Raw genomic sequence first — 13874 nt, 5'->3', positions numbered from 1 at the left:
AATGCATAGTCGACAACGTAAGTTACTGAAAATAGCAGGAAGGAAGTCATGACAAAATAAATATGTTTCAACTTGTATTCTCAGAACACGAACACTAACATTACAAAAAATATGTTCCTTCATATACAATATATATGTGTGTGTGTGTGTAATAATTTAACATATTATATTTAATGTTGAACGAATAAAAATCTTTCAAAATGGGTTTCCCCTTCAAATTTCTCCTGTTTTAAGTGCTTTTAGAGTTTATTTATTATGTAAAAGTTATCTCTGTTGACCAATTCATGTAAGAGTTGTGTCATTTGTCCTCTCCAGAGACGTAAACGTCTTTTTTTTTGTCTGAGTAATATATCCTTGTTTTATTAACATCAGATACAGTGATCTCCCTTGGGTTTTTTTCTTTAAGAGTTTCCTCCCCTGTGAAAGCCTTGTCGGGGATCGATTAAATTGGTTCTTCAATGTGTACCCGCTCCTTCAACCCTCCCTCACCCCCTCACCCCTCCCTCCCTCTCCCTCCCTCTCCCCGATCGTTCTCTCTGTGCTACAGTACATACATTTTTATGTATCACTCTTTCAGATCACGGATGATATAGAATTATATTACATCATAATAATTGTCTGTATATTTTTCACATATATTTTAGGCTAGCAATAAATACAAAACCCTCCACTAACCAGCATCCTTCATGTGTATACTTTTATTTCGTTCCCACAATTATGAGTAAATTTTAAAGTTAGCTCAAGAAAAGCTCGATGGATGCAGCCAGAACCATATCTCCAGTCTTTACGATATATATATAATATTATATTTATATCATTATCTACCCTCCTGGGGACATATTGACATATTATCCTTCTGCAGGAAAGTTCACATCAATTCAAAATCTCCAAGGTGACCGTTGCAACATTATCATTTCTCCTGAAATGTCAAATCTCGGCAAATATGAGACGAGATCGGGTCTTTCGTACTCCCTAAAGTATCTATTTCATCTCCCAATGCCCGTAATGAATGTAATTAGCCTCGCGGTCGGGTGCCTCTTGCCTTCCGGTCATAACAGTAATTGCAACTACATGGACGGATGCATCGTGGTGTGTTTACCTCTACTTTGTACACTACCGCTAGATGGCGTATTGATCAATTCCTATAAGGTATATCCGGTTAACGCGTATCGACCAGTCCTTATAAGGCGTATCCGGTTATCGCGTATCGACCAGTCCTTATAAGGCGTTTCCGGTTACTATTATCGATTTGTGTGTGAGGTATGTTTATCGCGATGGAGATTTTTTTTCTAAATAAACGTGAACTTTATGGACAATTTTACTGCTTTGATCTCTTCAGCATGTCTTCGGTTTAACTTCCGGTAAACGTCCTCTCAGCAACGCAAATTGGCGTTGTGACGTGTACACTTTTAACACCTCGACGCGGTTCACGTCACTGAAGGACCATGAAAGTACATGTGTACTCACAATAAAACATGCACTTTGTCGCGTAATTTATTAAGCTCATCAATACAGATTTATTTTTACACACATTTACATTTTGTAGATAATGAGTATACCCTGCCTTTCGTCATTTCACTAAATCCTGAAACTATTACACAATAATAAAGCAAAATTTAAATTCTATAGACTTTAACGGAATGAACCAAAGTAAATTGATGGACATTGTGATAGATTACAGTGGTTATTCACTACAATATCACTGTTCTGAAATGTCAATATTCCGAAAACCGAATACTGTCTCGCGAATGAAATGATATTGTAAAGACTTTGCATGTGACGGGTTCAAGATATTTCTAACTCTACTTTGAGAGGTATAAATATGTTGTGTACTTTTAGACGAGTAGATTTTATCTTTATTTTGCTCACATTTACGTTTCCTTTGCTGGTTCTCTAACTGTATCTCTACTTTCATCGATATTCACTATGTCTGTACACGTGTTATATAACATCCATTTTTAATTAGAAATGCTGCCTGCTTCCCACCGCCATCCCCGAATATGTACATCTTAGATTAAGCACGAGTGCGATTTTATCTTGACACACACTCACATGACTCTACCTAATCTGCAAAGGAGGTAAGCTTCTGGTTACATATCCCGAATCCGACATAGAGCCTATACGTACCCATTGATTCTAAGGCATATATGTTGATTGTCATAGTTTTATAATAAATAATAATATAATTTTGTTTTCTATATTATAAAAATATGTTCCCTTAAACTTAAAAAAAAATCTAGACAAAATAATCATCTACTTCCGGTTTAATACCGCACAGACGTTCAAAATCACACGGTAAAGGTTTTTTCTGCGCCAGTCAATAGCCTGAAGTTTTAAATAAACTACAACAGTTAAACGGCTTAAAGTATCTTTACCTTAAACTAGTGAACTTTGATATTTCACGGAGAACTATTTGGTACCGTGTATACTAATAAAAAGTGAAACATGCCGGAGTAAAATTGTTCTGGCTGCAGAGGAGGATAATGAGTGGGAGAAAAGCCGAATGGGTCAATGGAAACGGTATTAAAGCGACAAGAACTGATGCGAAGAGTTGTAATAAATGGATTACAGTCGATAATCGTCTCAAACAGAGCAGTCTGTTTTGTAGGGTCTGAACAATTAAGGGCCTGATAACGGTGCAAGCTGTATATAATGTAATTAGTCGGCTCAGTATGTGAGTCAAGCGGAAGGAGAAATATATTACTAGTACAGAGAAAACAAAGCGGAAATCCTGGAGAAGGTGATGTACAATTGCTGTTGGCGCGGATTTTCGATGGTTACAATGTATAAACAGTATTTGAATTACATAAACTAAGCCGAGAATGAGAATGATCTAAAACTATTAGTTTAAACTAACAGGAATTGATTTAAAACGAGAATTGGAAGAGTTTATCTCAAGAACTTATAAACATTCAATCGAATTAGCAATAGATTAGCGAGTATTAGTCGTCAGTACATTTGTCTCCCGGCGTCTGTCAGCGTGTAATGGCCGTCGTCTGAAGGCGTGCATTCTTTTACTTTCAGAATAAAGGTTCGAAACCTAGACGTTGTTAAGACTCATTAAAAAAGCAAAACACGTGTTTGCTAATAGCCCCAATGTTTTAATTAGAACTAACTTTATTCGTAGACAAACACATTTCCGGCATATGGAAGTATTCATGAAAAGGAGAAGCATGGAATTACCTCCCTTGGCGATAAGGATGTTTTTATCCTTTTTAAAGCATGCAATTTGAAGCGTCTATATCAGTTTACTATACATATACTCTTTAAATAAGCATTGATGACAAAATCAATTAATGAATTATTCATTAATTAATCATTTAATTTTATTTATTTAATTAAAATCAATAACAAAAATAAACGGAAATTTACATTTTCTTAACGAAATAACACTGCAAATTATTACAAATCCGGTGAAATAATTTACCAGCTTTCATTATGAATTCAGATTTTATTTTTTTATTACAGACTGTACTTTTTATCTGTGTATCCCTATTAATCTTGAGAACCTTTTTTCTCTGTATGTTATATACCAGCAGAGACCTATATAGGTCTCTGATACCAGTAATAGGGATACAGATCTCGAGACAGTCAAGCCGGCTATCCCTTCAACCTTCGGCATTGAATGAAAATTTGTCTATTACAATAGACTTCATGGTGTTTCGTATCACACAGGCTTATCTTTTCCATGTAACAAAGCTTTTAGGGTCCTTATCTGTATATCATGACTTTCAAGCAGAAGAAAAAGCTGAAATCCTCACTGATTTAATCTATTAGTTACCAGCCGTGACCTCTGTAGTAAAATGCGTGCTTATAACATCTTGTATGACGCACTGGTATTGTGTTGAAACCAGACTTTATATAAATGTGAATTGGTCTATGCTATTAATGAAACGGTGCGTCCGGTTATTTTACCATAATATTATTTTGATATATTTTGACCAGTTTAAGAAGTGGCCGTTGACCGCTGAAGGCAAATCTGCGTTCGTTGTCAGGACAACCCAAGGCGTTGGTCGGACAATCCGAACCCTTTGTACATTAGGATGACCTCGGCTTTAAAGATAATCAGATCCGACGTAATACCGTTGTCAAAAATAAGTCAAGACAGTTTCAGAGGTGAAAAAGGTTTGTTGTCGAGGACAACAATCGTCTGTTGTTAAGGAAGCCATGGTGGTATTGCTATGGATTAACCAGGTTCGTTGTCAAAGGCAACACGCATCCGTTGTAAGCGATACTGCGAATGTTGTTCGGGATGAAGCAAGTTCGTTATCAATGACAACAAGAGTCCGTTGTTAAGGATAACCGACACCGTTATAAGAAACAAATATAGGTCCGTCGGCTAGGACAACACGTTAGGATGAACTGGGCCCGTTGCTAGGGAAAATGAGAATCCGTTGCTATGGACACACTTAGCGTTCGTTACAAGAAGGTTTCGTTGTACGTACCATGTTGCTAGGGCAACTTTAAGCTTACAATACTCGACAGCATAAGCCCCGACACTGACATGCTGGCAGGTGGTATTTTCAATTTACCTACCCCGGCGTTAGCCGCTAATTTGATAAACAATAGCATCTGCTTCTTGTTCCTCTTCATCAAAATTTATTGGGCTTATGCGCAGAGATGTGTATCAAATTTATATATCCTTCCCATCCTCTTCCGATAAAAAATATCACTCCACCTATAAATCAACGTATATTCAACATCACATTTCCAACACCATGAAACTAATTAGGGATATCTAATTAATGTTTTACTTCCACTTAATATTGCCTTCTTAATATCTATCCCCTCCCACACACATTATTACACAAATTTACGACATCCCTCCTATTTGCTTCAATTTTTCTCCTTCCTAACTCCCTTCGTTGAAACCGCTTCTTACACAATAAGTAATAACAAATGTCCACATTTCTTATCATTATCATCTGTCCGTTTACTCCTTGGTACTATAACAGCCCTGTCCGGCCATGTACACGCAGACGGAGCCCTGTCCGGCCATCTACACGCAAACAGAGCCCTGATCAGTCATTTACACCCAAACGGAGCCCTGACCAGTAATGTACACGCAATAGGGGCCCTGACCAGTCATGTACACCCAAACGGAGCCCTGGCCAGTCATGTACACGTAAACGGGGCCCTGACCAGTCATATACACACAAACGGGGCCCTGACCAGTCATATACACACAAACGGGGCCCTGACCAGTCATGTACACACAAACGGGGCCCTAACCAGTCATGTACACGTAAACGGAGCACTGATCAGTCATTTACACCCAAACGGAGCCCTGACCAGTCATATACACACAAACGGAGCCCTGGCCAGTCATGTACACGCAAACGGAGCCCTGGCCAGTCATGTATACGCAAACGGAGCCCAGACCAGTCATTTACACCCAAACGGAGCCCAGACCAGTCATGTACACCCAAACGGAGCCCTGGCCAGTCATGTACACGCAAACGGAGCACTGACCAGTAATTTACACCCAAATGGAGCCCTGACCAGTCATATACACACAAACGGGGCCCTGACCAGTCATGTACACGCAAACGGAGCCCTGACCAGTCATGTACACGCAAACGGAGCCCTGACCAGTCATATACACACAAACGGGGCCCTGACCAGTCATGTACACCCAAATGGAGCACTGACCAGTCATTTACACCCAAACGGAGCCCTGACCAGTCATTTACACCCAAACGGAGCCCTGACCAGTCATTTACACCCAAACGGAGCCCTGGCCAGTCATTTACACCCAAACAGAGCCCTGATCAGTCATTTACACCCAAACGGAGCCCTGACCAGTAATGTACACGCAATAAGGGCCCTGACCAGTCATGTACACCCAAACGGAGCCCTGGCCAGTCATGTACACGTAAACGGGGCCCTGACCAGTCATATACACACAAACGGGGCCCTGACCAGTCATATACACACAAACGGGGCCCTGACCAGTCATGTACACGCAAACGGAGCCCTGGCCAGTCATGTATACGCAAACGGAGCCCAGACCAGTCATTTACACCCAAACGGAGCCCAGACCAGTCATGTACACCCAAACGGAGCCCTGGCCAGTCATGTACACGCAGACGGAGCACTGACCAGTAATTTACACCCAAATGGAGCCCTGACCAGTCATATACACACAAACGGGGCCCTGACCAGTCATATACACGCAAACGGAGCCCTGACCAGTCATGTACACGCAAACGGGGCCCTGTCTGGCCATGTACACGCAAACGGAGCCCTGACCAGTCATGTACACGCAAACGGAGCCCTGACCAGTCATGTACACGCAAACGGGGCCCTGACCAGTCATGTACACGCAAACGGAGCCCTGACCAGTCATATACACACAAACGGGGCCCTGACCAGTCATGTACACCCAAATGGAGCACTGACCAGTCATGTACACGCAAACGGGGCCCTGGCCAGTCATGTACACGCAAACGGAGCCCTGGCCAGTCATGTATACGCAAACGGAGCCCAGACCAGTCATTTACACCCAAACGGAGCCCAGACCAGTCATGTACACCCAAACGGAGCCCTGGCCAGTCATGTACACGCAAACGGAGCACTGACCAGTAATTTACACCCAAATGGAGCCCTGACCAGTCATATACACACAAACGGGGCCCTGACCAGTCATGTACACGCAAACGGAGCCCTGACCAGTCATGTACACGCAAACGGGGCCCTGTCTGGCCATGTACACGCAAACGGAGCCCTGACCAGTCATGTACACGCAAACGGAGCCCTGACCAGTCATGTACACGCAAACGGGGCCCTGACCAGTCATGTACACGCAAACGGAGCCCTGACCAGTCATATACACACAAACGGGGCCCTGACCAGTCATGTACACCCAAATGGAGCACTGACCAGTCATTTACACCCAAACGGAGCCCTGACCAGTCATTTACACCCAAACGGAGCCCTGACCAGTCATTTACACCCAAACGGAGCCCTGGCCAGTCATTTACACCCAAACAGAGCCCTGATCAGTCATTTACACCCAAACGGAGCCCTGACCAGTAATGTACACGCAATAAGGGCCCTGACCAGTCATGTACACCCAAACGGAGCCCTGGCCAGTCATGTACACGTAAACGGGGCCCTGACCAGTCATATACACACAAACGGGGCCCTGACCAGTCATATACACACAAACGGGGCCCTGGCCAGTCATGTACACGCAAACGGAGCCCTGGCCAGTCATGTATACGCAAACGGAGCCCAGACCAGTCATTTACACCCAAACGGAGCCCAGACCAGTCATGTACACCCAAACGGAGCCCTGGCCAGTCATGTACACGCAGACGGAGCACTGACCAGTAATTTACACCCAAATGGAGCCCTGACCAGTCATATACACACAAACGGGGCCCTGACCAGTCATATACACGCAAACGGAGCCCTGACCAGTCATGTACACGCAAACGGGGCCCTGTCTGGCCATGTACACGCAAACGGAGCCCTGACCAGTCATGTACACGCAAACGGAGCCCTGACCAGTCATGTACACGCAAACGGGGCCCTGACCAGTCATGTACACGCAAACGGAGCCCTGACCAGTCATATACACACAAACGGGGCCCTGACCAGTCATGTACACCCAAATGGAGCACTGACCAGTCATGTACACGCAAACGGGGCCCTGACCAGTCATGTACACGCAAACGGAGCACTGACCAGTCATGTACACGCAAACGGGGCCCTGACCAGTCATGTACACGCAAACGGAGCCCTGACCAGTCATGTATACGCAAACGGGGCCCTGACCAGTCATTTACACGCAAACGGAGCCCTGACCAGTCATGTACACGCAAACGGGGCCCTGACCAGTCATGTACACGCAAACGGGGCCCTGACCAGTCATTTACACGCAAACGGAGCCCTGGCCAGGCATGTACACGAAAACGGAGCCCTGGCCGGCTATGTACACCCAAACGGAGCCCTGACCAGTCATTTACACCCAAACGGAGCCCTGACCAGTCATGTACACGCAAACGGAGCCCTGACCAGTCATTTACACGCAAACGGAGTCCTGTCCGGCTATGTACACCCAAACGGAGCCCTGATCGGCCATGTTCACGCAAATGGAGCTCTGTCCTATCAAAAACAACCTAGTACAGATCGTTAGCATTACATGAAGGAGTGGACTATTTTCTTTGACGGATTGGTAATTGCATAGCAGCAATTGTTAGCATATTGTAAACATACGCGTGTGTTTCCGGATTTTGACACCGATTGGCGCGTGTCAGATAGTTTTGCCCGGTGATGTGTTCAATAAACAAATCAACAGAGAGTATCAGCTATAGATAAACGTAATAGATCTGGCTGCCAACAGAACCAATCTCTCCAAGGCACAAGCTTTATTGAAAGAGGGTGGGTCTTTGCCAAGAACCCAATAAACACTATTACGATCTAACAACACAGGGCATTGTGACGCAGATATAAACACTATCACGGCTTCACAATTCAGGGCATTGTGACGCAGATATAAACAATATCACGGCTTCACAACACAGGGCATTGTGACGCAGATATAAACAATATCACGGCTTCACAACACAGGGTATTGTGGCGCAGATATAAACAATAGCACGGCTTCACAACACAGGGGATTGTGACGCAGATGTTAACAATATTACGGCCTCACAACACAGGGCATTGTGACGCAGATATAAACAATATCACGGCTTCACAACACAGGGTATTGTGGCGCAGATATAAACAATAGCACGGCTTCACAACACAGGGGATTGTGACGCAGATGTTAACAATATTACGGCCTCACAACACAGGGCATTGTGACGCAGATATAAACACTATCACGGCTTCACAACACAGGGCATTGTGACGCAGATATAAACAATATCACGGCTTCACAACACAGGGCATTGTGACGCAAATGTTAACTTTTACGGCTTCACAACACAGGGGATTGTGGTACAGATCCTTTTATTTTCTCATCAAATTAGAACACTCCTTGTATCAAAAATAATTATCATTGGAGGCTTACTGACAGAAAGGGAAGTTGATGTATGATATCAAAAATGGGAGGACGCGCCTTTTTTTCGCTTTGATTCTCAAAAAATATTTATGAACTCATAATTCGATGAAAAGTGATGCAGTTGCTTTACAAAGATATGGGGCTCCTAGATAATCTGTTTTAGCAGCTACTTATCTCTCGGAGCTTGAATCGATTTCAAATTACATTTCCCAAAGTTATCTTTTGTGTAGTTGGTTGATTTTGATGAGTTCCTATTGGTCGCTACTTTCTAAGGATAGAATCAATTTTAAATGCCCGGAAAAGAACAAAAAATCATAGCAAAAATACACATATATATTTCACAAATTCCGAGAATAATATACACCAGCTACATTCTTTCGATTCAAACATTTAATCAACAATGAGATCAACAATCAGAGTAAATAAGAGTCCGTTTCATGAATTCAAGGAAAAAATGTTTGCATTGTTTTTTGCATCAAACCTTTTAGCAGAACCGTAAAAATTTGAATCACTGATTTTTTTTAAGTAAATCAGGTGTTTTTGGGGCAGTAATGACGAGTTTACAGATTTACCAGCAATACATATGGTAATTTTATATCGCATTATGCGTTTTTTTTTTTTTTTTTTTTTTTTTTTTTTGAGATATTTGTGTTGGTAAGGGAAAGTGACATTTATTCACAGGAAATTTGATTAAAAATCATGTATGCTCACCATACGAACCCGTGTGGTCCACTTCCATAATTTTGTCGCTTTATTGCGGTAACTTACCACTGCCAAATACTAATATACTGTATCACCAAGCATTTCATTAAATTACCACACATTTACAAATGACGTCACAATCTATTGACCTTGTGTATGCGTAATCGCGTGCGCATGCTCCTTAGCTGCATTTTCCCAGCAAATGGCTTATAATGTGTGTGAGTGACGAACGTAATGTGGAGGGTTTTAAGACTAAGACATGTGTGCCAAGAACACGAATAATTCTCCATAATGACAAACTTAGCATAAGCATTACGGTAATTTTCCATTATCTGATAGGCGGGTCATAAATCATGGCAAACAGCTAATAATATACAGTGTATATCTTGGTTCAAGAAGGACGATTTCAGGCATCTTCGTCCCAGAGTTTTAATGAAACCAAATGGTCCAAAACATTACATTTTCACCATTTGTACTGCGTGTTTGTTTCTTGTTGTTGTTTGATTGTTTGTTTGTTTGTTTTTGTGTTTTTTAACTCAACCAAGAAAAAGTGTAGCCTGGACCAAGTTTAACTAAAAGTCGTTAATCTACTCGTAAATGTAAACGTAGACGTAGACGTAAATCGATCTACGACTTTTAGTGAAACTCATTTAAGACGTGAGAAACGTTTACGTTTACGTTTATGTCTACGTGTAGACTAACGGCCTTTAGTGAAACTGGGTCCTGGTTTTTCATTTAAAAGATAACTGGATGATCCCTCGGTCAGAAAGGTCGGGTGACACAGTGATAACACACTTGTCTTTCGTTTAGGCGGCGGGAGTTCGATTCCCTGTTCTGACGTGAAACCGTATGGGGTCACCTGTCCGACCACGTGGGCTTTCCTCGGGTACTCTGGTTTCCTCACACAGTAAGACCCCTCGTGCACTTCCATCCGGGCCACACAGTGTGATTGATATAAGTTGGTATAACCTGTTTCACAATTGTTGTAAAATTAAGTTCGTTCAGCGAACGTCATATCTTGGTACCAAGTTCACTGTTTGTATGATGAAAAGTTCTAATTTTACCAAAAAGTACACAAGCCTGTCAAACCTACAGTACCTGCCAGATTCCTGACCATCACCCACCGAATAGTATTTTAAGACCAGCAGCCGTGCGTACAATGTACTTCATGAAACCACCAATTGAAATGTACCCGTTTTTTTTGTTAACTGACACCTAACCGCAGATACAGACAAACTACCAACTTTGTTCGACTGATTTAACTTAAGACTTTCACCATCAGGAAACTAAAACGAAATAGAATTTATAGACAAAAAGAAAGAAATATCTACTGTAAAATCCTTAATTTTCGGGGGGGGGGGGGGGGGGGGGGGGGAGAGAGAGAGAGTTGTGCGTCACAGAAATTTCCATTGTGCAGTATATGGCGAATACCTAGAAAACGAAGAAAGTTTATGCAAGTACAAAAGCAAAAGCATATAGGTGTCGCCTCGAGTGTTAATAAACAAAAATGTAGCCATCTTTCTTGTCTGCCTTCTGTAAAATTAAAAAGTCCGAGAAAAAATATCAATATATATATATGTAGCTTTAGTAAAAAAAAAAAGGATTAGTTGATAATTATTTACAGAGATTGAATTTAACACGCGTAACGGTATAGTTTAACATCGCCATCCACGTAAAAGTCACACTGAACTCTGGTCTTAAACTCATGATTAAACTCAAGAAATAAAAATATGAACAACTTTTTTTTAAATGGTGAAACAAAGTTAAATTTACACTGAGAAAGTCATCAAATCTCCAAAACACAAAACGCCGTCCAAAAATAACATCTTTTCCAACTACCACATGCATATTTAATATTCTAAAAACGTCCAGATGGCGTGTGTCAGAAATCCCAATGTACACAGAGAATTCAAGCCGTATCATTTCAAAATTTAATGAGATGGGGCATGTGGCGCATGAAATATTGACACCTTTGATGCAATTGCTGTGTCGCATGTGCACGTGGATCGAATAAAAACACGCCATGTTATAAAAACAGACCGTGCTTTTTTTATAAGCTAGCTTGATGTAATTTTGTGTCATTAACCAAGCTGATAGCATTATTGTAATCACTACCGGCATACAATGCAGGTTTTTGAAACTAAGTCAAAGTTATTTGTGTTTATTATTGATTACATCATAAAAGTAGTAGTTCATTATTTTATTTGTTTTTTATCGTTGTTGTTTTTTTGTTTTGTTTTTTTTTTCGAGAGTCACAATACGTACAAAAGACACACTTTGATCTCCTTATTTCAAATATCTAAATTTGAGTACATAGAAGAAAAATACCTTGGACGCATAACAAACGCTTTGATTTATATTAGATTATGGACAACCAGAAAATCACTATTTGTTTACACGTAAGTTGTATTTGTTTACAGGTGAGCTGTATTTGTTTACAGGTGAACTGGATTTGTTTACAGGTGCGCTGTATTTGTTTACAGATAAGCTGTATATGCTTTTCGTCTGTTTTTCAATGTAAATGACCCCGTGGGCTCCTCTTACGCTAAACCAATACACGATTTTATTACATTACTGCTTAAAATGCACCCTTGTAAACCAATTCTTATTTTTCCTCATTTCCCCTCTTCTCAACCTCCCACGCCATCAATAACATGATTGCAGTGTAGGCTGGCCATGCGTGTAAACTAACTAGTTGATGAACAACTTCCGGTTCGTTGATTGATTAATCACGTGGAATATTGGAACGTGGTAATTCAGACAAAGTGCCTCTCGAGTAAGCTTCATGTAATCCGTTCAGTGATTTTGTGAAGGCTCAAAAATCATTGCTATAACGATGAACAAAATATGATGAATTTATGATAAAATGTATTCAATAAATCTCTAAAGTTCGGGATACTCATTTTGAAATGCGGCCTTGAACCGTTTGTAAACCACTTTCCGGAGCACATGGGTTTCCTCCCAAATTACGACGTCTGTACGAAGGTCAATGAGAATGAGTTTTATTTGCACTTGTTTTATAATCATTGTAAAATCAATAAAGTGTGATTTTAATTGTTATTTAATTTGCAGAATGTTAACAAAACAAGTAAGCTCATTACGGAAGACCTCAATAGTTAGTTTACTTGTATACCCTCAATACAATCCGTTGTATATTGACAATTTACAATGCAATTTATCGATTTATTAAGTAATCGTGCTAATATAGGATATTGGAGATTAGTAACGAGCAATTCGTTGTCTAAACACACGGCATCAGATGGACAAGAAGACGATAAAATATAATATGAACAAGAACGTGGAAAACGAAAAAATAAAGAGAAAAACAAAACAAAGACTAAAAGCAAATTCAAATTCTGATTTAACAAAGAAAAATGGCATAACAATGGCATGTTTTGTTATAAAACAGACACATAGCAACAACATACCAGCGTCCTTGGTCGTTCAAACGTTTACTTTGAATATAGATCTACACTGTAGTTAGATCAGCGTGTTATATACGCTCCTTTCAGCTAACATGTATTATATAATATAAATTTTATTGATTGTCTTTTCACAATAGCCTGAATTTGCGGAACCTGTATCAAACTAATGACATACTGTTAGGATTATCGAACGCTCGTTAATAGTTTAAACATATCTACATTTTATGGCTCCCGGTTTTTGGTTTTGGTATTGTTTAACGTCCTATCAACAGCCATGGTCATGTAAGAGCGGCTTCCCCTGTGTGCATGCGTGTAGGATGTGTGTATTGGCAGGCTGATGTATGCTCGTGTTAGTTACCGACTTAATATATAGTGTTACCTCACTGAAACATACTGCCGAAGATACCCAGTAGGACACTTCAACAAGCCACATGGTACATTGAATGTCTGGGCTATGGGACAACACACAAACGCCTTCATTACAGGGGCAAATACCCCACTAAAGCAAAAGTCAGACAGTTTTCTGGTATTGAGACTAGAAATGCGACCGAAATACTGCAATATGATTTGAAAGTTAGACTACTTATTCAAACCATCGATATCTCCCATACTATACATGTAGATAATCACTTTTTCCGATTACTTAATTGGTTATAATTGAATTAATGTTTTTGTGGTGGGTTTTAATTAAGGAAAAATGAGAAACAACATTCCATTTTCGAGGACAACCA

General features: G+C 40.8%; 2 protein-coding genes across 2 annotated transcripts in view; one reads left to right on the top strand and one right to left on the bottom strand.

The window, feature by feature from the left end:
• The window catches only part of LOC117316423, a 60770-nt gene that overhangs the window by 33993 nt on the left and 12903 nt on the right, over positions 1-13874 (bottom strand). The gene's annotated exons all lie outside the window — the stretch shown is intronic.
• LOC117316270 lies at positions 2-8143 on the top strand. The gene is made up of 2 exons (XM_033870808.1): positions 2-17; positions 4956-8143. The coding sequence occupies exons 1-2, from the start codon at positions 2-4 to the stop codon at positions 8141-8143; spliced, it is 3204 nt and encodes a 1067-aa protein (XP_033726699.1).

The sequence above is a fragment of the Pecten maximus genome, chromosome 18 (genome assembly GCF_902652985.1).
Source record: "Pecten maximus chromosome 18, xPecMax1.1, whole genome shotgun sequence".
Lineage (NCBI taxonomy): Eukaryota > Metazoa > Mollusca > Bivalvia > Pectinida > Pectinidae > Pecten > Pecten maximus.
The sequence above is the reverse complement of the archived record's forward strand: the minus strand, read 5'-3'. Positions and strand labels throughout refer to the sequence as shown.